The following is a 25,527-nucleotide window of genomic DNA, read 5'->3' on the forward strand; positions in this document are numbered from 1 at the left end:
ACAGTTGAACTTAGCCTACAAATATTTAAATGTCTTGAGATGCCTTTCCCTTCAGACACTTGAGGTTTTTATGAAGCAATTACCCCTTTCTTTCAAAAAAATGTGGTAGACATACTTTTAGTGGCTAATGTACTGGAGCGAAAGAATGTCATTTATGGCAGAAAGCCTTTTCTGTTTCTCAATATAAATGCAGTTCATGCTCTTCAAGTGTCTTTGTGATGTACTGACTGATTTAAGTAAAATTATATTGTTAAATTAAATAGACATATTTACTTAAAAGGACAAAAAGTCTGCCAAGAAGTTTCAGGATTCTTGGAAAAAGAGTTTTTCAAATATAACACAAGATCCCTGCCCATGAAGGATACACATCCATGGTTATGAACTGGCTGAAACTTCTAGAAAGAGCGTTTCTTTAAATATGAGGGCTGAGCAGTCAGAAGCTATGCAATGAAATGGCATTTTAAAAAGTTATTTAGACTCTTTGACTTGAAATTCTTTCCATGTCTGTGCAACCTAACATGCAATAACTGCATATGTTGATTAACAGAAAAGATGGAGGAACACCTCGAACGCGTAGGTGGTCAAATTTAAAGACCACTATTTAGGTTACCTACCAGCAGAACCTTTTAAAAATATCTCTTCATTAGCTCACTAAATAAAGTTTATTCCTCGGGACATCCTTTTACCTCAGCACAAGATCACAACTGATGCCAAGTCTACAGAGTAACATTCCAAGAAGAACAGATGGATGCCCAAGTGCTGGTTCTCGTGATCTCAGTTACGACAGTGAACCTTAGGCAAACAGGATTACCCTGTTAACTTCCACCATGAGAATGATGCAGTGTTTCTGTAGCTTAATATTCTAAATCTTTCCTCTTTCTAAATCCACATGGATAGCCAATATAGAAGCAGTCATAAATCCAAGAGCTATTAAAAAAGAAAGTAAAACTGCATCTGTTTCAATGGAAGCGTTACTTGAGACATGGGTTCAAACTTTTGCAATACAAACTATTAGGCTGGTCATAAAGTCAAAAGGCAGCCATTTCAACATTAGGAAAACCCCAAGGGATGCAAACACAAGTAACCTGCACTGCAATTAAGCTAACAGACAATGTTATAGCCACGATAAATGCTGACTTGATGGAGAAAAAAAAAAAAGAAAACATTAAGAGAGGTTACTTATCGACCACCAATAAATTGGCTTTGTGCATGTCATGGAACAGTACCATTTTAGTCATTTTATAGTAAAGAATTTTTTGGAAGGACTATACTCTGTTTATGTTTTCTTTCTGTGCAACAAGCAGAAATTGCCATCATACTTCAACAAAGGCAAGGCACAGGCACTGCTTGACTTCACTGCAAACATTGAAAGATGGTTTCTAGTCAGATGCTTGAGGGATTTAATTTAGGACATCAAACTTGAAACAAAGCAGAAAAAAACCCTAAATTTGTTTCTGGAACAGCAAATCTTACAAATAGTCATGGTCCTAAAAAACAAGCTGTCAGTGATTTAGGTACTTTTGATCTGTTCTTTCTGACCTCTGAGTCAGGAAGTCAGGTGTGACCAGCAGTATTAAGTAGCTTTGCCATCCATTATGTAGAAGGAATGAACACTTGCCTTGACTGTAATAAGGTTATCGGCTTAGATGTGACAGATTCTTTGCAGAATGGAAGAACAGCATAAAGACCAATTATGAGATTAAAACAGAAATCTCTCCAAAACAGACAAGACTTCATTTGCCCTATGAATTAACTTCCAACTTTCTTTATTAAAAAAACAAAACAAAACAAAACAAAAGCTGTTTCAGAATAATCTCAGCTACTTTAGTCCCCTATATTAGTTTGCAAAGTTTTGGCGTCCTCCTTTGCTATACATGAATAGTACAAATGACAGTTTGTCACTAGGCACATAGAGTTATTGCCTCCCTTCACTCCAGTATTCACAAAAGCCAGTTCTGATTTTTTGTCTTTTTCTGAATTTTTATGGGAATACCTGCACTGGACCAGCAGAAGCACATTTCCCTAGTACAGCCAGGCTCTGCATCTCAGCCAGTAAGTGCAAGATGAGGTCACTTATCCCTCCAGATTCCAGATTGCCCTTAAAACTGGGACTTAAAATCACAATCTTCTATCAACTTTAAGACTTCTCATGCTGTCCCATTCCTAAGCATGTCTCACTCTCCTGCCCCCTCTTCTCCTGCCTACACACCTCCCCTGAGGGATGCTTGCCCAAGTCTCCTGCCCTGTCATCTTCTGCCTTTACCTGGGGATCAACAACAAAGAGTATAAGAATATGTGTCAGAATATAAAGCACTTATTTTGAAACTTTCTAATATCATCTACACTATTATCAGTAATTAAAAGCTCACTACAATGAAATTAAATCTATAATTATTTTGTCTAACAAAAGTCCTAAGTAACAATTTCTTGAGAAAACTGTCAAAACCCCAACTTTATTATTTCCTGGAATGCTACGTACTGAATTGGAAAAGAAGAGGCAATGCAGAAGTCTTGCTTTTATAATCTGGTTCTACGAACACTTAAAGCAACAAGAAATCCAGGTATTCCAATAACACGCAACTTACAGAAGTTAACCATGACAAACAAGTCACCTGTAAAAGATATAAGCTATTGGCATGCCTTTTGAACAGTTAAACAAACACAAAAAAACCCCACATTTAATTTCTTCTGACCTTGCTCAGTGGATGCAGGCACCTGAAAAAGAGCACAGAGAATGCAGAGATTTTATCTCCTCTTACATACAGCACCATAAAAGAAAGTATGTGCTTACTCTGTTTAATAAATCAATCTCCTCCTTCAGCTTTCCAATTAGTTCCTCTTTATCCTGTGTCATCTTCATTAATCTCGCATTTTCCTGTCTCTCCTTTGCAAGTTCCTAAAACCAGAATATGCAATGAAGTTTGAAATGTAATTTTTGCTTTTAAGAGACAGTTTAAAGCTATTAGCATTTAAAACAAACAAAGAAGAAAAACCCCCACACACTGCTTACCTGTAATTCCACATCTTCAAGCCCTTACATTTTAAGGAGCTTAAGAATCATGTCTAAGAAAATATTTACCCACAGCAAACCAGTTTGGTATCTCTGAGTCCAGATATATTTTAATTAATATTTAACTTAAGCATGAACCCAAAATTGGATAGAAGCCCAAAATATAAGTAAATAAATGTGAAGTATCAGGTTCCAAATCTGTTATATTAGGAGGATTACTCGCCTTTTTTTTTTTTTTTGGTAGGACAGTGCTGGTGTTGTGTTTGATTTGGCTTTTTTGGGATGCTGGGGGGTCTATTACTGTTAACAAGGAATGAAGCCTCACTGTTAGATCTGTGGGCCTGAATATGAGAAAAAATAAAGATGTCCAGTAGGAATTCAGTACATGAGGGTTCAGGATACTGAAATAAAACCTTTAAATCTTCCTCTATTTTCTGTGTCACTGGCAGTTAAATTATTTCAGAAGGAAGCTGATTTGGAAGTGAGAATTATGGTGCATATCACTCAAATCAGGTTTCCCCAGTCTGAAAAAAAATACTAATTTCTACAAAATACACTTTATTTTCAGCCTTTAAAAAAAAGATCTATTCATATTGTGTTTACTTAGTAACTCTCATCCATATGAATGCAAGAATATTTGGCAAGTTATCCACAAAAATCCACTTCAAAGAAGACAGATAAGCCAGCAATAGATTACACAGATGACTCTATTTAGCAAAATGCTGTTTTAGGTGAAAATCTCAGCTTTAACATTATTACACTCTTTCAAAATTGTCTGTATGAAGAATGTCTGGTGTAATGAAAACTTTCTTTTAAATATGTACTTTAAATGTTTAAAACTTTAATAAACATCTGGATAGCAATTAACTTTTATACTTCAGTACATTAAAAAATCCTAAGCAAGAAGGAGATTAGAAGCAGGCTTGCTAATTTTCTCAATAGGTAGTGAGCCCCTCCTTCCCCAAGTTATTTGCCCTTTGTGTCATGAGGTATACATGAGAAATACACAGATCACAGCTGGCTCTCTAAAGGTATTATCTTTACCTTAACTATTTCTCAGTTATATACCAAATGAAAACTAAACATTTGTGATTAGAAAGTTCACTTTCTTCTCAGTCTGACTCTATACATTTTTATTGGCATACCTATCTGTACTTCAACCATTTAGCATCATTTCTATACCTTTTACTTGCTAATTTCTCCATGGGGTTTCAAAGGGACTTCATTTCAGATGTGTGGCAAGTAGGTGTTAGATGGTACTTACCCTTTCAAGTTCTTCAACCCTCTTTTCCAAAGCATTACTTGGTAAAGAACCGCCAGAAGAATTTGCATCCCTGCTGTATCTGCTGTAGGTTGTCCTCTCTGTTCGGGAATATCTAGTTGGAGCATCGTCTTCTGGTGCATTAGCTGTGCTATAAAGGCAAAGAGCAAAGCAGAAGCCTATTTACACATTTAACAACATGAAGACGATAGAAGTAACAACAAGTGCTTTCCAAAGCACCCAATAGGTCAGTCTAATAAACTGCAAAGAACTTATTTCACAGCTCTTGTGTTGTTGAGAACTCACCAAATTCACTCCCTCCAGGAGTCGAATACTTGGATAATGCAGCTCTCATGACATAGGTAATCGACTCTCAAGACAGACTTATGCTATCATAAAGTATGAACTGTGCACATTAGAAACCAAGCTAAACAATTCCATTTAAAAAAAATGACGTACCACTGCAGAGTTTAAACCAAGCACCTTTTTAAGCTGATGAAAACATAAAGGATGAAAAACAAGCACATGTCCAAACTGTAAGAAGCTTACATGTGTCCACTGACATTGCAGGAACTATGGATATGGCCTGTAAGGAACTGGAAGTCAAAGTAAGAAAGTGATGCAGCCCAACATATTAATTTTATGCCATTTCCCAATATTTTACTTCAGAACTTATACACAGCAGGTTGTCACAGCTCAGTTGGTAGGCATTCCTTCATTAACTGCTGATGTATTTCTTTTTGCTTTAGATCATGTGTCTGTTCCTTAAAAATCACTGCAATGGAATCTTAACAGATAAGCACTGCAAAGGCACCTAAACTAGTTTTTTAAAAGCTTATGGGTTCTCCATTGTGATAGCTATGTACAAAACCGTGCTATTTTAAAAATACATATTACAAGTCAAGCATTTTCAAGGTCACAGATTTAACAGTGTTCTTCCCATAGCTATTTTCTTCCCAATAGCAATGTTATTTACCTTCTATGTAGAATCCAATTAATAATCAAGGGTAGCAGAACAGAGTGCCCTGGGACTGGGCAGAGAGATACAGATCTTTCACTCCCCGATCCACCAAAAGCACACTTATTTGACTTTGAAAAAATACAGCTACACTGCCCAAGACAGAAAAAAACAAAGCAAAACCAAACAAAAAAACCCCACAAAACCACACCAAATAAATAAAAATCAAACAAACAGAACCCCAAACAAACAAAAAATCCCCACAAATGGCAAAAAAAAGAACCCTTGTTCAGTCTTTACGAGGAGAACTCGAATAGTGACATTCAAAAGGCATGTGGACATGGTCCTGGGCAACTGGGTCTAGGTGGTCCTGCCTGAGCAGGGAGGGTTGGACAAGAAGCCCTTCAGAGGTCCCTTCCAACCTCAACCAGTCTGTGACTCTGTGAAATCATGTAGCTGAAAATACGTATACGATGGTTTTCTAGAGCACTTAGGAAAAGAACGAAAAGCACTATGAGTATTCCTACAACACAGAAGAGAATATGATTAATGTGTCCATTTAACATTTCATAACTCTAGAAAACCCCTGGGGACAATGTGCAAATCTAGATGGATACAATGCAAATCAAAAGCAGGAGTATCTGGCAAAAGGATATCTTTTCATGGATATAAATACTGTTTTGCTCCAGTATGTGTGAAGTTTCCAAGGCATACTGACACAATTGTAAGGAATTTTGTAGCTTAACATTATTACCATATTTAGCACTGTTTATTCTTCATCTAGAAGGTTTTTTTTAAAAACATTTAGAGGACCGGATATGCATGTTGCAAAACAACATAAGAGGAATATTTTAGTTTAACTATTAAAGTTCTAGGTTATTTGGCATTCTGCAAAATGTGTTGGTTTGTGCTATTAATATCACAAGGATAGACCACACAAGAAAGTCACAATTTTTCATCACTCAAAAATGAACTCTTTTGCCAATATACTGGAGTATCTCAGCTCAGCTCCCGTGATTGATACTGGCAGATGCTCCTACATGAAAATTAGAAGAAATAATACCAAGATAGGAAGGGTATTTCATTAATACTGAAAATTAACACATTTTCTGCATTTTCCCTGAAACTAACACTCAAAAATCTCCTATTCTCTTCAACTGGGGAGCAGACCTTAATGAAGCAGATTCCTTTTCAGTATCAGCAAGTACAAGGGACAAATCATGAAGACTTCTAGGAAACGAGATTTAAGAAAACATTTAAGGGGATATTAGTTTGTAACCTAACACAAGAAATGTGACAGATACAAAGTTCACTATTTTGGCTGTTATAACCAATGTCCAATATACAACAAAAGCAAAAATGGTACCATCTGAGACATGGTAGAAGTATCTTTCACACAGCATGGAATTTTAGCCTTCAGATACAATGACAGTTTGTGAGCATTAAAAAAGAAAGAAAACTTATCTAGAATAACAGTATCACTGAACTTGGTGTCTAAGAGAAAATATCTATCAGCCAGCCCCAAGATCTCTCTATGGAGATAAACCTGTTAATTTTATATATATATATATATAGTACTACTAATAATGACAGTTATGTCCAAACTGAAGAGAAAACAAACTGAGTTTGTGCTTTCTTTTGGGGAAGGGCAGGAAAATTGCATATATGTGACAGCAGAACACATTTAGTTTGAGACTACAACCAAAACGTTGCTTCCTACACCTCCTACCTGAACAAAGGTTTACAAATACTTGCAACTTGAAATTGCTGGAATCTCACAAAAGGTAGGAAAGGAAAGAAAATCTATTGTCCGTAGATGTACATTGGGTAAAAGCTGTCATTAGCACCAGAAGAAAAATGATGGGGGTCTGCAAGCTGAAAAAATGTAGAGTCACTGCTCAAGAATGCAAGTCAAAACTTACTCCACATTTTAGCAGGCACATGACTGTTTCAACACTTGCAGTTGAAACATCTGCCCACAGGCTGCAGGAAACAGTATTTTAAAAATTATTTTTCAACAAGAGTATGTGAGATTGTATTTGTTGCCATAGGTACACTGGATCAGAGTGCCCACCCGGAGAGTAGCAAATGAGAATGTGGGGGTACAGAAACATCCCTCACTGCTGCTTCAAGAAGGCATGTTCAACCACATGTTCAACAAACTCAACCTGCTGTTCCACTAGCTTACTTTTAATTGGAATGCTGAAAACAGAAAACACTTTTGGAACTTAAGAAGACCTCTTTTAAAAGGTTTTCTGGCTGTACTTCAACAAAAATCACACAGCAAAATCAACCCATATCACAGATTGACTGCTCTTACATAGAAACAAAAGTTTTGTTTCAGAATGTTGTTCTAGTCATTTTCTTTAAAATAAAATCAGTTATTCACTCAGGGGCAGGTTTAATAGCAATGTTTCAGAAAAGCAGAATAACTTTTGCTATTTCCAATGCCTCTTTGGTTCTCTCAATGTCTTCCAGAAGCACTGTCCAAAGAGAATTTCATCCAATTAAAATCACCCAGTCAAAACCAGATTGCATTGATTTCAACTACAACACATTTATTTTTACTTCCAGAATCTTGTAACTATACTTGATTCGGAAATTTCTAAATAATTATGCCATTGCAATCCATTCAGTTGCTAACACCTTCAAATGAGCAAAAGGCAATATTTCTAAAGACTATATTGGGCTTCTGTTAGTTTGGACTGCTTAAGCTGAGCCTGTGGCTTTCAGAGCTGAGCTAAGGAAAGGCAGTCTTGTCTTCTCTAGAGCCGCCCATTCCCAGCCTCCTCCACTTATCCTGGCTCTGGCCTTCAGGTGACTGTGTAAGAAACTGTTCGAGGAGCTGACACAGCAATCCAGGAAAGTAGCATAAGGAAGTCATCGGCTTCCAGCCACAGCAGCTCCCTGAATCATAGAATCATTTTGGTTGGAAAAGAACCTTAAGATCATCAAGTCCAACCATAACTTAAACTAGCACTAAACCACGTCCCTAAGAGCCTCATCTATACACTTTTTAAACACCTCCAGGGATGGTGACACCATCACTTGCCTGGGCAGCCTGTTCCAATGCCTGACAACCCTTGCTGTGAAGAAATGTTTCCTAATATCCAAACTGAACTTTCCCTGGTGCAACTTGAGGCCATTTCCCCTTCTCCTGAAGCATCACCCTGTCCAGCTGCAGGAGCACTGCTACAAGGGACAGTGAAGCACTGCAGCTGGCTCAGCTTACACCACCAAAAACTTCTGCAGAAATAAACCCTAGGTGTTTATGCCTTCCCACAACATCACCATTGGCTGAAAAGGGGATACAGAAGTCAAGAAAAGCACCCTGAGTGACCCCTATCTAACTTAAGTGTCCCTATCTGCAAAGCATTGGTCCTAATGGAACAAGCCAGATGAGGCAATGCTTGCACAGCCACCCCTCGCCGCAAAACTCCCAAACACAGGCGAGCAGGCAAGTCTGTGCATAGCGCTACGAAACAGTATTGTGCAGTGGTATTTTTTTGGAATTAGCGAGACCAAGGTTAGTCTGATGGAATGTAAATTGTTACAGTTTAAGCTTTGTAGAAATCTAGAAACACTGAGCAAGAGAATTTCAGTAGCGCTCCAGTATCTCCTTCAGAGCAGCTCCATTGAGTGCCCTGACGCAGGATAACTTCTCTTCTAGTGGTCTCTTCTTCCTCTTCTATTTTTCAACTCTGATACAATGCAGTCTTTTAGAATTAGTGGGCAGGGGTCTCTACCTATTGGGTTCCATATTAGTGTGCTGTACTAACCTAAAAGAAGGGAAAAAAAACTCTGATTTTGTCTGGAAGCCATAAACCCATACAATATTTTATTCATTTCCGCTAATAAACTTATAACGAGAACACACCCCTGAACCACTATGAGATTTTAATCTAACTCTTTCTATAAACTGATCCGGCCTGATCTGTCTGATCCCTGAACCATGCAAAAATCTTCTCAGTTATTTTAAATCCTGATTTGCGAGATTTTCTTTTCATTTTAAGACATTTCTAGAAAAAGAAGCTAAATAGGTTCAAAAGCTAGTAGGATAGTCCTAAAAATAAGCTGCCAAAACAAATTCTTTGTGCTTATAAAAATATTCCTATGTCCTGCTTCACTGTTACTTGCAAACAGAGCACAAAAGCAGCATCATTCATGTATTCATGTAGATTATACACAAATATTTCAATCAACAGAATACCCTTTGCCATTGTCATTTGAGAAATCAGTGATGACACCAACTATGCTGATAGCATCAGGCCTGAATGAGAAAACCATTCTTAATAATGGCAATGTGCTTTTTGCTTTAAAATAACTACTAACAAAGCAGAGCAAAAACTGGTAGACCCAACCACAGTAACAGCAGTTTGGAATGGCCAACATGAGGTGTATCACATTAAGCAAAGCTTAGAGAAAAATGAGAGATGAGGAAGTTGATAAGGGCTGTTATAGCTGAAGGACACCTGCACCTTTTAAACATATGAAGCTCACAGTCAGCACAGATGGCTGATCACAGCTCCCAAATACTCTCATGAACATGTCCTGTGCCCTTCATGTCAGCACGACCTTGAAGATTCTGGTCATGCTTTTAATAGATCTCACAGTACCACTCCAGACCACAACAGAACCATCTTTTAAAAACATTTAATGCAGTCGATCATGAAACTACAAAGAAACTCCTCCACAAACTTTTGGGGTGTAAGCATGGAAATTTTTGAAGTAAATTCAGAAGACAGAATGCAATTCTCAGCTAAGATCCTCATCCCAAACTTGTATTTACTTTACTGGACAAGGATACAGGCTCAGCTTGTCCAAGTCAGCCAGAACAGAAGTAGAATAACACAACAGCAGCCAGCAGAGTTCATTTGTAAACATGTCTTCCAGTCAATGGACACTCAGTGAAATGGGTTTCTCGGCAATGCCACATAAATGTTTAATCATGGACTGCTGCGTCCATATAAAGCAAAGTAGCCAGTGTGTTTGATTAAGTAGGAGGTAAAATCTGTGCAATTCCCTGGATATATTGAGAGAACAGTGATTCCATGAGAACACAGAGCACAGATCCTCCTTCTCAGCTCTTAAGTCTCTCTTGTATTGTTAGGTCCAGGAGGCTGGGTATCTCAGTGTAGACATGAAAATAGTGATATGGGAAGGGAAAGGGCAGGTACTGGAAGGCAGGGATGGCATCAGTAACCCAGGATTTACAAGTCAGAAGGGAAGATGAAGACAAAACAGAAAAAAAAAAAAAAGAAAAAAAAAAAAAACAACAACAAAACAAGAAATCAGAATAACAAAGAGAAGACTAGAACCTCGGTGGTTAAATATAAGGATGCAAGCATGCAAGAGAAAGGGGGAGAGAGAGGAAAGGGCATTCAACTGGGCTAGGAAATGGAAACCAGTGAAGTGAAGAAAAAAGCTGAGATTAAGAAATGTCACTTCCGATGAGGAACAACTGGGGAAGTAGGAGAAGGCAAAAGAGAAGCAGCAAGAGCAGTAAAGATGGAGGAAAATGTCCTGAAAATAATGCATTCTTTCTATGGGGGAGGGAGTCTATAACAGAGCCCAAGACTGTAGAAAAACATCTTTTCAACTTTTACTGTCATTTGCCTATAACACCTTCTTCCCCACCCACAAAGTACTGACCACCTGTTGTCAGAGAAACACAAATAACAGTTTCAAATGGGATCTCAAAGGGGTTGTTCCTATGGGAGAACATGCTTCGCTCTCAGTTGGCTTTGAAAACCTAAGGGAGCACACCCAAAACTCTTACAAGCACATTAAGGAGAACATATCTGAGCCTTCACGCAGCTTATGGTCTCAATGCAGCCTTTTGGCATTCACATTCCAGCTCTAGGTGTAATCACAGAACAGCATTTTCGGTTTCCAAAGGACTGCTACTGTCTTTGGGACTTAAGGGAGATCTGAGTGATCTGAACCAGAATTACTGTAGAGGAGGCTGCTTTCTGTAATACCTTCCCTTACTGCAGATGTTGGAAGAGGCCAACAAGCCAAACCTTGTCCTAACAGAAGAGGACTCTGGTCTTGACTCCTTTGCCATGCATACCAGAAAGCGAAGCCACTGGGAGACATCCTTTGTGCAAGCACTCTTACCTGAAGAATGACTTCAGGAGAGGTAGAAATTTTCAAATATAGAGGAAAAATCAATAGATACTGTTAACTCTAATCACAGTTGACATTGTATAGTTCATGGAGGTACAGTTAGAATAAAACGCACTGAGTCTTTGTGAGCACTGGGCACTGTGCTGCCTTCACAGGAAAATAATCCTTTGTTTTCAACACGAGCTTTGAAGACTATACAATGAGTAGGATAGATGACAACATACATAACAAAATATTGAACAGCAGCTTACAGCAAGTCAGATTCCTTCTGAATGTGATGTCAGTCCTGAGGGGGAAAGCTGACAAACAAAAGAATGAACAACCCACATATATAATAACTAAAGCTGACTGAACAAAGACTGCACAAACAAGTCTTATTTTAGCATTTACTAGGTTTGGAGTTTCCTATTTTTGCAACATTAACCAGAATAATTAGTCAATTTTCAAATAAGCTAAGAATGTGATTGTCCAAACTACTATTTATTACCACCCCAGTAAGTGCAAGTGAGTGAGTATACACAACACATGAACAGACTAAAGATAAGGTTTATGAAAAGCCACAAAGCACTATGACACACACCACTAAGTATCTGGCAAATAAAAACAGCAACAAAACTCTGCACAGCGACTGAGGAAGTAGAGACTGAACTAAAATGTGTTTGACTAATAAGAAAGTAATCATGAAATTATACAGTTGTTAAGATTGTGGCAGTAAGTCCACCCATTCTGCAATGACTAAGTGATTGAAAAAAACCCAAACCTACAGCAACAAAAAGCATCACTCAACTAGGTTTATGAGAACCCAAGAATACAAATATAAACCATGGCACCATGCTAAGAAATCTAAGGTATGACAGGATAGGATATTACTTTTTTACAATTAGGGTGGTGAGGCACTGGAACAGGCTGCCCAGAGAAGCTGTGGATGTTCCATCCCTGGAAGTGTTCAAGGCCAGGCTGGAAGGGGCTTTGAGCAACCTGGGCTAGTGAAAGATGTTCCTGCACATGGCAGGGGGGTTGGACCAGCCCAGAGGTGTCGAGCTGATTTTCACCAGGGGACACATCAGCCCTGCGGTTGCCTTCAAAGGGCTGAATGTAATTTTAGGACTATAGTAATGTGGGAATTATTACATTCATACAGTCCTAAAGTCACATTCAGCCGCAAGACTGATGTGGCCCCTAGCGAAAATTAGTTTGACACACCTGGACTAGATGATATTTGAAGGCCCCTTCCAACCCAAACCATTCTATGACTCTATCGGTGAACAAGTCTGAGGGGTGGAAAAGACACCAGTGAAGACTACATAATTGTAGGTACTCTTTGCACTTACTTCTGCAGCCAGAATATACGTATACAGATGAATTAACCACCTACACATTTGATCTGAGTAAAGGATATCTAAAAGAGAATACATTAATGTATCAAATAAAAATACATTTACGCAAATACCTTGCTTCAGTTAATATATTTTAGACTTCAGGTTACCATCACATTTTCCTAATAATTGTGATAGCTGTGTCCATATTAATTCCACATCGGCAAAGATTTCACATACTGGTCAGGTGCATAAACAGCTTCTGAAATATTTTTCTGATGGAAGAACTTGAGTCACGACCAGGGTAACACTTGACTCAAAGACAAATAACAAACAGGACCTGCTACATGTGGGCAGCATCCCCTACAACTGGGACAGTAGTATGACAAAACTATAGCAATTTCTTTTAATGTTACTGTGGAGAGCAACAAAATTATCTTCCTGTATTAAAGTTCACAAGAAAGCAGTTCACAAATCAATGGTGAAACTACTAGCTCCTAGGTAACGTGCAGTCAAGTTAAACATTTGTTTAGGAAACTGTTCTGCACTAGTAAGACCCAGCAAAATAATAGCTGAATTTATTTTAAAATTGTAACATAACAAAAGGGTTTGGTTAAGTTTGCTGCATCTCTCAAGTCCTTACCCCAAAATCTACAGTATCAATATGATGGCCTCTACAAAAAGCACTCATTTAATCAGCTTTATTTCTGGCAGAACTATATACATAAAGGAATGTGTTGTGTACAAAGATCTCATACCTTTTATACCTGCTTGAAACCATCCTGGAGGAGTCCTAAAAGAAACAGAAAGGAAAAACTAATTAACATTTTTATTGTATTTGTACTTCCTAAATATTTTCTCACTCCACGGAAAATGAAGCCTGCAGTTAAGAGCAGGAGGCCCGTGCCCCAAAAAGCTGTTGTACAACTCAGTTTTGCACTAGTTTGCTGTCAGGAATAGAATAGCAGGATTATTGTCACCGTGTTATTATTATTGAACACCAGCCTCCAGTTACCTCTTAAAACTGGATGCACGTACTGGGCACTCAGCATCCAGAACGCGCACCTTACCAAAACACCCCATTGTCAATACACCATCACTGCCACTGCAAACAGGGAACATGCCTGTGCACTCTGGCAGCTGCTCATCTGCTTGCCCAAGGGCAGCAGAGCAAAACTGTTGTGATTCTCCAGTGCCACCACTGTCCCGGACAGAACGAAAACTGAAGCCAGAAAATAGTCAGGGTTGAGACCAAGTCAATTTATTACGCATCGGCTGGGTCACAGTAACTACAGTGATGCTCTTCGCCATGCTAACCCTGATGTTGCAACCTGGCTCACCTCGGTTCCTCTCGGGCTAACTGAAGTGGTCTCGTCCTGGCTTGTGCTGTCAAGAGGTCTGGTAGGGGGATGTTGCATGCACTCAAATGTCAGACAGTGACATGTCAAGCTATGGTAAGTCAATTTTTAGATCATTGCTTTCTAAGCACCCGCAGAGGCTTTATACATTCTGACAACAAACTTAAAAGAATCCTCTGCATCTGCTTTGATTGCTATTTGAAAACTGAAATTGTGAGAAAGAGAACACATTTTAAGCAAGAGTACAGATTTTAAATACCAGTTCAGCAGTGCAAGAGCTGTGCATCTAGCCCTTCAAAGATACATACAAGAATTACTTGCAGACTGTAAGTCTCGCCATATTTTTTTCTACTTTAAAGTAAAGTATTTCATTACTTTTCAGATTCTCACAATGCAGTAGGATATTTTCACTAACATGACATTTTGTTCAGGTTTTTTTGTTTGCTTGATTTTAAATTTGAAAAAAAAAAACACATTACATTTTTACTCTAGCTCTGTAAAGATAGAAATGGAAACAAAAAGAAGTGTGGGGAAAAGGGCTCATTTATTGCTACACAATCCATGAAAAAAGCATCGACGCATTACGTACCAATGAGAAAACCTGAAAGAGTATATATCCATCAATAATGTTATGCTTGCAGCTTCCCAATAGCAGCCTGATCACACAGAACAATTAAGACATGTTTCAACTGGTAAATGATGGCTAAGATTAGACAGAGTAAGTCCACAAACATTTTTCAGGATGTGGTAAGAAAAACACAACCCAATTATTTTATTAGTCATAGTCAAAACTCTCCCTAGCATCAGCAAGTATTAGGTAAACGTTAATGAACTGAACAATTCCTTCACTGGAAGGAAAAAAAAAAAATAGAACAAAAAAAAAGGACAAAAACAACAACACAAAACCACACACCAGGAAAGCATGAAATTCTGTCTACTGGTGACACTAACTGCAGGCAACAGAACAAGTTCTCAAAACAAGATACAAGAGAAATTCCATCCACTCTGAAAACTGTGCAAAATATTGCTCCACCTTCCCTGATCAGTGCATTTATGTCTTTGTAAGTAAATAAATCAGCTAGAAAAATAGGATAAAAAGACTATTATTCTATTACAGAAAATAAAGCCGACAAAAATATTTGTATGACAGAAACAAAACTTGATCTTAAAGTGCATTTTATTTTATGAAGCATTTTCAAACTCTGCAATATGTGCTACCCTTTCCGTAATATAAGCAGAGAAACAATATTCAACAAAGTTAGGTCATGGGAATTATTTAAAGAAACCCACAGAGTGGTGTAAAATTACTGTTTTAACACTGATAACTATTTTATCACTGATGACAGCATTGGAAAAGTAGCAACTCAAAGCTATGAAACAGCAACCTAATTTCACCTCTAAAAAGGCAAGGAAACAGAATTTTAAATGGTACCAATGCTATTTTTAAAGTTTAGTAAGCGTACATTATCTTTAAAAGGTCGTGGCGGTAGGGTGTGTTTCTGAGGACCAGGAGCAAGTACAGGTCACTCCTGTCTTCAAGTAGAATCCAGGGAACTACAGGCCAGTCCTTACCTCAGTCCCAAATCCTGAAGGACAAGGTGGTGATATCACCATGGATATATGAAGGGGAAATCCTGCCTGACTGACCTGACAACCTTCTATGACGAGATGACTGGCTCAGTGGATGAAGGGAGAGCAGATGATGTTTATCTCAATTTTAACAAGGCTTTCAACAGCTTCCCACATAACATATGGACAGGTCAATTGCTGAAATATGGACCAGGTAAGTGAACTGTGACTGGACTACCAGGCCCAAAGGGTTATGAACAGCAGCACGAAGTCCAGTTGGACACAAGTCACTTTGCAATGGTTGATACAGGGGGCAGCACTATTTAACATCTTCATTAATGACCCAAATGATGGGACAAAGTCCACCCCCAGCAAGCTTGTAGACTGCAGAGAACTTGGATGAGCAGTTAATAATACATCATCAGACAGCTGGGGTGCCATGCAGAGGGACACTAACAGGCTGGAAGATCTATTAACAGAGACCTCATGAAGTTCAAAAAAAGGGAAATACAAAGTCTAGCACCTGGGGAGGAACAACCCCAAGCATCAGTACACGTTGTGGACCAGTTGGAAAGCTGCTGTGCAGAAAAGGACGTGGTGGTCCTGGTAGACACCAGGTTGAACATGAAGTGTGCCCTTGCAGCAAAGAAAGCCAATGGCATCCTCAGGATGCACTGTCAGCAGGCCAAGGGAGGTGGTCCTTCCTCTCTGCTCAGCCCTGGACACAGAGGTGGAGTGCTGGGTCCAGTACTGGGCTTCTCAGTATGAGAAAGACATTGGAGAGGCTCCAGCAATGGGCCACATAGATGATTAAAGGTTTGGAGCATCTAACACATGAGGGGAAAACGAGAGTGTTGGGAATTCTGGAGTTCAGCCTGGAGAAGAGAATGCTCCGGAGGTATCTTGCCAATGTGTATAAACACGCGATGGTGTAAAAAAGACGGAGTCATACTCCATTGAGTCCGGAGAATGGATGAGAGGCAATGGACAGAATCTGAAATATAGGAAATTCAACTTAAACATAATACTTTATTGCTGTGAGATGAAACACTGCGACAGGTTGCCTCGAGAAGTTATGGAATTTTTATCCATGGAGATAATAAAAACCCAACTGTCCACAATCCTGAGCAATTTGCTGGAGTTGACCCTGCTTTGCCTGCAAGGGTTGGACTAGAGACTTCCCAAGATCCCTTCCAGCCTTAACGATTCTGTGCTTCTGCTCTGCTTGTGTGGTGTTTCCATCTGCACTCTTCTCTCTGCTTCGTGAATTTAAGCGAACACATACACAGCACCTGGTAGCTTCAGCGGAGACCACGTCTGGAATATTGTGTCCAGCTCTGGGCCCCTCAGTTCAAGGACAGGGAACTGCTGGAGAGAGTCCAGTGCAGAGCCACGAAGATGATAAAGGGAATGGAGCATCTCCCTATGAGGAAAGGCTGAAGAAGCTGGGGCTCTTTAGCTTGGAGGAGACTGAGGGGCGACCTCATTCATGTTTATAAATATGTAAAGGGTGAGTGTCATGAGGATGGAGCCAGGCTCTTCTTGGTAACAACCAATGGTAAAACAAAGGGCAATGGGTATAAACTGGAACACAGGAGGTTCCATCTAAATTTGAGAAGAAACTTCTTCTCAGTGAGGGTGACAGAGCACTGGAACAGGCTGCCCAGGGAGGTTGTGGAGTCTCCTACTCTGGAGACATTAAAAACCTGCTTGGACACATTCCTGTGTAACCTCATCTAAGTGTTCCTGCTCCGGCAGGGGGATTGGACTAGATGATCTTTCGAGGTGCCTTCCAATCCCTAACATTCCGTGATTCTGTGACAAGGTGATTTGACTCTGAGGTATGTGAATAGATTCAAGTAGTTTAATCTAATACGTTAAGATAAATGTTCATTGTATATGAAAACTGAAATGTTGTATCAGTAACATCAGTCACAGCTCTTGGTGGTGATGGTCTCAGAAACCTCCTGTTGTCCCATTAGCCATGGACAAGTGGTTCTACCCTCTTTTTAAGCTTGGATGGAGAAATAGAGACACATAAGTGACTGTGTCAAAATTTCACCTAACTGTAGATACAACTCTTACCAATAACACAGGAACTCTGAGCTCTAAGCTTCCTCAGCTCTTATTTTTTAAAAAGCTTCTTTTTCAGGAAAATGCTAAAGCCTTGAGGTTACGGCCAGGCTTACAGTGAAAGGCAGAATTCACAAAAAAGACAGAATCTGCATGTGACAATGGAGTCTAGTGAAACACACATACCCTTGTACAAAGAAATCTCTGGATCTTGGATGCTTGTTTTCTACTCTAGACACCAAAGGATGCAACATATGCACCCTACACCCTCAAATTTGCCAAAACCCTTTTCATATAAGTGAATGCAAATATAAGCTGTAAAGCAATTTGTATACATAAGACTTGTATATTTACCTCAACAAGAGACCTTTAAAAGTTTGGCAGAAAAAACAGTGCTTCAGAAAAAAGAAAGCTGGGAAGGGAAACAAATGCTCAGGGACAAAGTACATGGCAAATACTCTCAATTGCTACAAAGAGCTGTTAAAACTATAAAACTCAATTAAGTAGCCCTTTTGGTACTGATGTTACAGCAAATATTAGTGGGTTTTATTTTTGTAGCTTATCTATGAACAAAAAGTTAAAAATACACATCTGAGGCATAAAAACAATTTCCTCTAAGACGCAAATTAATACTGCAGATTTGGTAAACTGTGACTTTTATTATTCTAGAATGTCTAATTTAAATGCAAACCAATCATTCTTTTAAGTGTCAATACAAGCACCAGGGAAATATATTATTTATCTCTGTTTTCATGTTATGAAACTTATGTTTTGTAATTTATCCAAAAGTTACCAGGAACAGGAACATATGTACTCATACTATCAACAGTATTACCTGTCTGTTAAACAAAAATGAATCTAAGATTTCAAACTATTCAAAAGCTCTTAAAATGAGGCAAACATCTCTTATAATTTAAGGTCTTGTCCCCTCCACTACTTTTGGAGAAGAGGCTGGCAGAAAAAGAAGGGCAAGGAAAAAGGAGTGAGATACCTGTTCTGCAAAGAATTAACCTAAAAGTAGATGATTAGACATGTACACAAATACCAATTTACAAATCTTGCTTAAATTCTTTAATATTTTTAAACTTCAAGTTTTAACCCCCATTTAAAATATCTAGTCAGCAATATAAAATGAATGATTTGTCAAAATAATTGCTTATGAGCAATGAAGAGTTTAGTTTATTTGAACGTCTCCCTTTAAAAAATGAATTAACTTTACTGTCTGTGGAAATCCTGAACAGAAAAGCAATCAGCAAAGAAGTGACCCACAACAATTATGCTAATAGTTTCCTTCATACTGGTGAAAAAATATTGCTGCCAAAGTAATCTAACAACATCAGTTCTTCATCCAGGGTTGAAATCAGACACTCGTTTCTATTATACAGTATTCAAAACACAGCTTTAACATTACTTTTATTTCTTGCATGTGATCTCTGGCAGTTTTCATTACCTTGTTACAGGATATACTACTGCCAATAAACTATATACTCAAGTAGTCTTGGTCTTGCTCCATCTCAACTGGGAGTTCAAGAACACTGCAGACTGACATATGTCAGCACTGCTCCAGAAAACTGGTCACGCTCCCTTTTCGTCATGTCTACAAAAGTGTTTCTGCAGCCACATACTAATGCACAACAGGGTGTGATCTGAGTGAAAATAACCGAGGAAAAAGCAAAGATTTGTCTCATTCCACACGAGCTCTTTCATCTGATGCACCACAAGCCTAACACACACACACCTGTTGCACAAGAGAATGTGCAAGGGGGAAAAAAGGCAGCTGAGACCATTGCTATTAATGAAACCATTTACTGCCAATTACATTTCTGTCAAACTAGGTAGGATGTAAGCAATTTTGCTAACTCCCCTCTCTGCTCCTGCTCATCTGGCCAATACAGAGATTACATAAACAAGCTGGTGATCAGGCTTTAAATAAATAGAATTGCTTGTGTTTACAAGGGCCTGACAAAGATTTCCAGATGTTAAACCGACCCTACCATTACAAATCCGATAGTTAAAATGCACTAACAAACATTGTTTTAAAACATGTACAAACTCTGGACTCAGCTGGACTATAAAAATGGTTCACTGGAATCCTCTGAAAGACTACTTAAAAGTTTTGCAAATAATTAAAGCAAATTGCCTGGATCAAACCAGGCTGCTAGGGTACGCGAGTCTATATACTGGCATGCAGAATACATACAGTGTTTTAGAATTTGACTATATACTAGTGCAAATTATGACTAATTTTGACTGAAATTGGGCCCTCAGAACAATTTCTCTTCTCCAGTGCAATCCAAATATGGGCTCCTTACAAAGTTTCCTGTATGTTCTTCAAGATGTGAGCAGATAGAGCTTCACTGCATGGAAGAAGCAGCATTATTGCTGGCGTTTCTTGCCTTGTTCCATATCAAGGAACAGGTAGATTCTTCATCTAGCCAATGAAGTTAACTCCAATCTCCTTCATGAGTCACATCTTGATTAACTACAGTACAACTTTACGTTGCCATTTCCTTGGAAACAGCAGTTAAGTATCTTCTGCAACACAAAGTTTCATTCAGATATTAAAGTGAGATAACATCGGAATGCCTGACAACTGCAAGGTAATCTGATCCTAATATAAACCAAGAATAACTGCAGATATGAAAAGCAGGAGAAAGAAAATGAGATACACTTCTTCCCCTTCCCACCAAAATTCCCCCAAAAGAAAGCATCTTTCATGAGCAATAGAGTCATGGTGACACAATTTACCTTCCATTCCTGGCTCTAAACCCTCAAATGTTTCTAAAGATGTTTCCCATGGAATTCAACACAAATTCAACTTTGAATGGAAATGCTTTCACCGCTCAGGGGAAAAAAAATCTCCATTCATTATTTGCACAGAAACCATTCTTTCCTGAAGCACTTTAAGGTGCTTTCAGTAAGCTTAAAGCAGCAATTGTGTCACTCAGATACTTGCACCCCTTGTAGCTGGGCACTTTCTAGATCTCTGCTTGGGCAGAATACTTCACATACAAAACCACCCCAGGCTCCTTCACCTCCCCTTAATTCTCCTAGCTGCCAAGATTTTACGTCTATTTCCGAGATTCATTACATTTTATTTTTTCCTGAGATGACCTTAAACACTCTTTACTCACACAATAAATCTATTTTAAAAGCAGACATTCTAAAAATGAGCTTTGCTTTCTAAAACTATTAAGAAAGCATGAAGTTACCACCACCTATTAATCAGTTACAAAATAAACTGAAACAGGAACCTGGTAAGGTTAACAAAAACAAAAGCTGACCTACTGTTCTAAATAGCCTGACATTTTTTTTTATATTATGATCCTCCTTTGATTTGTACTTTTTCTAGTTAGAATCAACACATTTTAAAAGTGCCTTGTTTAATTTACATCCAACCGATCTTTCTAAAACACACCATAATGAATAACACTTAACAAACCTTTGAGTAGGAAAGAGACATTCCTATATTCTGGAGGTTAAAATTCAATTGCCAGAACTATTTTGATATTGTGGCACATGAACATCTAATACAGAACAACCTCTTTGTGTGAAGCAGTTGATGTAGACAAGCAAGACCAAAAAAAAAAAGTGATGGGGAAAAGGAAGATACAGTTTCTTTACCAGTGCTGCACAGAGGATATTTAAGGTTAATATCTGAAATACTGGCTGATTGATTCACGTAGGCATTAATAGAAATTGAAAGGGAATGACATTACAGTCTATAGAAGAATGATGCTTTCTTTAGGAAGGAAGATGTAAGAGAAAATATCAGTTCAATAAGTACATTAATCTGATAGAGCATCAGCAGGGGGTAGAAGGGAAGGAAAGAGACAGACAGACCAACTGACCAACCAAATGGAAGATCCAAAGAGTACACACCTCTGCAGTCGTAGAGTAACCTACAAATAAATTAGGACAGCACCACAAGTTACTAGTTCTCTACACTGACTTTGAATTTCCCAGGCGCTTTTGCTGCACCCCATATGAAATACACTCACCTCAAACAGGTTCCAGGCAGTCTCATCTACCCCTTGGCTATGCAACCCTTTGGGGAGAAAAGCTATTCAATTTCTTTATTCAAAAGGGAAATCTGAAAACACATAATTCTCTGTGATGTCTGTGTGTTTCTGGACTGTGGATGAATGATGTCCCAGGTGAAGACACTGCAGTTCTCTTTACCTGACAGAGCACAGCCTCAATGAAGAACTGCACACCCAACACACTTGTGCGCCAAGTCTGTTCATGTGCTGGTGTTGCTTTTCTAGAAATTAGGAACAATGAACACAACCACGCAAATAATGCCTCTTCTCAAAATCCGCTAGGATCCAAGGGTACCTGTGAGCACTGGCTCCTGCAGAGTGACCCAGATGTGCTTGTGGGGCAGCCCGTGGGGGCCCAGCCCCGCAGAGCCCGGCCCAGGTGTGCGGCAGCATGGCCCAAAGGCACCGAGTGTCCCCAGCACGGGCAGCGATACCCAACTCTGCCAAAAAGATGTTAATTGTGTCCTGACCTACTCAAATACATGTGCAGCATGTTCCCAAAAATACTGCGTAGTACACACATTCTTTGTCTCTAATTGCTTCATAGGATAAAATTCAGCTATTCCAACTATTAATTGTTTGTCCAGTTATGAAGAGAAAACCCAAATATATTAGCACACCAGTTATTAAACTGTGGTACTTTAGGTCAGATTTATTGCATAACATGTTAATATAATTTAAAAACCTTAACATAAGGTTTTGTTTTTTAAATCTGCCCTTACATAATTCCATAGTTGCAAAGGCATGAAAGTTTCATATAAAGAAAAACATCAAAACATGTAAGTTCATGGTGGTTCTTTCCCTAAAAAAGCCAGTATGAACTAAATATCTAATGCATAACCCTTTGGGCTAATTCTCAGTTAATATGGTTTACAAACCTATTTGCATTTTTATACAAACCAATAGAGGACTTAAAAGTTTATCAGTTCTTATAATTCACCAGTACCTCTTAATTACCTTTAGAACAGATGTCAATAACACAGACTTACAGAACGGTTAAGGTTAGAGGGACGTTATATTTCTAGTAAATATATTACACACTTACATACGAATATTTTTATATATCTTCTCCTGTTAGATTGCAGCATATAGTTTACATGTTGATTGATAAACATAGTCATGTGACTGAAGTAAAACTATAAAACTATAGGGTGCCCAAAAGGGGACACACACACACTCAACATATTGGAAAAACAAATTTAAGTCAGGGAAAACTTAAGTGTCCTTAATTCCGTTTACTTACTTAAGTGAACCTTAACCTTGTTTTATTACAGCCTGATCTACTACCTTTAATTAATATGTAAGTAATGAGGACTTCAAACAAGAACTAACACAGACGTGTTAGAACGCCCGGGTGCAAGCAATACGTATTATTCCTGCAAAGCCAAAGGAGTTATGACTCATCTCCCTGTTTACATAGAGCCAGGAGGCCATGGAGAAACACTGCAAGACCAGGGAATCCAATCAGATGTCTAAGAGGAAGATTAAGTATCCTCAATTCCTACCTATGAAGCAACCTATCAAGGACATTGCGTGAGAGGAAAAAAATAAAGAAATACCTGCAGGTAAAACAAGTAATTGACAGGGAAGCCAAGTATAATCAAGAAGAAAAAAGCTCCAAAAATAAGGGAACTGGAAATACTCACTAAAGCATATAAGCAGGGCTTTTTTTTCTTTATTCAGTAGCTCTCTATATCCAAGCAATACTTGACACCAAAGAGCCAGAGCAAGAGTTCAGGACAAGCAGGCAGGCACCCAGAACAGAAACTATGAAGGAGCTGATTAGATAAGGCTGACAGAGCCTGACTAGATCTCAGGTGACTCACTGACTGAGCAGAGCTGGAAAAATGATCAGAAAGACACTGATTATATCCAACATATGACCTCCATGGATCAGTGCTGAATAGTCACAAACTGAAAATACAGGCTTTCTAAATCCTTGAAAAGAAAGGGAACCTAGAAATATTTGCACAAAGCTCTGAAATTCAGTGTGTCAGTCACTCGTTAAAAAAAAAATAAAAGAAGAAAAAAAGAAAATACAAAGAATCAATACATCGCCTGAGGAATACCTCCAGGAAATAAGCAAAAAGCATGGGATCTAAGACACACAATTTGATGCTGAAACAGGAGAACATTTTAAAAAAAGACAAAATTCAGATGCACATAAACCTCTATAACTCAGAGAAATTATGAGAGTAGTGTCAGTTCTTAAGCATCTTTTCCAACCTAATGAATCTATGATTCTAGGATCTAGTCACAGAAGAGCTAAGTCGTTATATGAGACCCACAGCAGAGATGATGAGGGTGGAAACATGAACAGACCTTGCTGAAAGCACTTTATAGCAATGGTAAATATAAAGTCCTGCACGGAGCTATGTGCATAGACCCTTCACAACACAGTACCCTGTGTCCAGACATACAAACAGCCAAAATTCAATTTCCCAAAGTTATTTTTTATGAGATTTGTCTTAAATTTTACAGAGCATGTTAACTTTTTCAACTTCACCTCAGAGCATCAAGCTGCTTGTTGACATGTCCACACAGTGGTTTGCACACTATGTACTAGAAACACAACTAGAGATAAGACCAGCTTCTTCAGTGGAACCAGTTCAAAAGAATGAACGATCCTGCCCATCTCTACTAGGTGCTGGTTCCAAGAAAAGAGGAGGTCCTTGTCAGTGTGTTTACCAGCAGAATGGGCCTGACAGATTCTTCTAAAAAAGGAGTAAATGGAGGCAGACAAACCAGAGCCTACGCCGTGGCTCCAAAGCCACGCAACGGTTGCCACATCCATACTCTGAAGGACTTGACAGTGAGTCTCCTCCATGTGGTGTCCCCGAGAAATAACAATCTGTAGGTTCCTCCCCGTTCAAAAGTATCTGAAATAATGCAAGGGCTGAACTACAGCCCCAAGCGGTGTTTTCATAGCGTGAAACTGAGGTCTGTGCTGCACACCTCAGCGTGTTGATTAAGGGCATGGAGCTGTTTCTGAGCTAGCAAAGGCTAGTAATGTCCTTGTAGCACTACGCAGGCAGCCAAACCTGATGCTGTGACATGCAAGGACTGGTTCCTGGCACTTTATTCCTCAAACAGTCCCCAGGTATGATACAGGAGAGCGCTAGGTAGCATGAACCAAAACCATGCCAGAAAACCTTGCTAATAATTAAGCCATAGGCTCTATCAGCAGTGCAGCAGTTGAGCTCACACCCAGGTCTTGCTCTTTTTAGCAGTATAAACTTAGTCAGAGTGTCTCCACCAAACAACTCTGAATTCCAGATGCCTCCTCCCTCCTGAGCCATCACATTTATTACACCACACTACAAGGATGTAGAGAAGCAGGCTCCCCCCCGCCATTCTCACATCACTGCGGAACCGGAATACGCAGCTTCTAAAGGCAGAAGCGCATCTGAGTAACTACCAACACGATACTCTCTAACTTAGTATAAATAACACAAATGCATGACCCATGTTTTAAAAATGTTTGACAACTATTGCTATGTCTACTTCTGCAGAGCTGTATAAATTTCTGCTCATCTTTCTGCGATAGTGAGCAAGCGGTCTTCCCCCTCCACCTTGTACAAGGACATTCATTCAGCAGGGACTCCCTTGGCCCATGTAGTTTCTTGCCAAAAAGCGTCCTCCCCCACTGTACACACTCGGCATGTACTTACAACTTCATTATCTAGGCGTCCGACTTGTTCCTAGCATGAAAACAGAATTAAAAGTCTCTCTCTACAATAAAACTGCAGGAAAGTGTGGGAGTCAGAAGTATCAACATACCTTACACAAGCGTTTGATATCAGTCAGGCT

The 25,527-nt window shown here is 39.0% G+C and overlaps 1 protein-coding gene across 3 annotated transcripts in view; it reads right to left on the minus strand.

Annotated features, from left to right (window-relative positions):
* Positions 1-25,527, minus strand: part of PAWR (pro-apoptotic WT1 regulator) — an 82,802-nt gene that overhangs the window by 6,782 nt on the left and 50,493 nt on the right. For all 3 annotated transcript variants that reach the window (XM_065041336.1, XM_065041324.1, XM_065041329.1), the window contains exons 4-6: positions 13,433-13,467; positions 4,275-4,422; positions 2,792-2,896 (exon numbers count right to left, since the gene is read on the minus strand). In XM_065041336.1, coding sequence (XP_064897408.1) covers positions 2,792-2,896; positions 4,275-4,422; positions 13,433-13,467 — 288 coding nt within the window. The remainder of the gene's footprint in view (positions 1-2,791; positions 2,897-4,274; positions 4,423-13,432; positions 13,468-25,527) is intronic.

The sequence above is a fragment of the Columba livia genome, chromosome 1 (assembly GCF_036013475.1).
Source record: "Columba livia isolate bColLiv1 breed racing homer chromosome 1, bColLiv1.pat.W.v2, whole genome shotgun sequence".
NCBI classification, from domain to species: Eukaryota; Metazoa; Chordata; class Aves; order Columbiformes; family Columbidae; genus Columba; species Columba livia.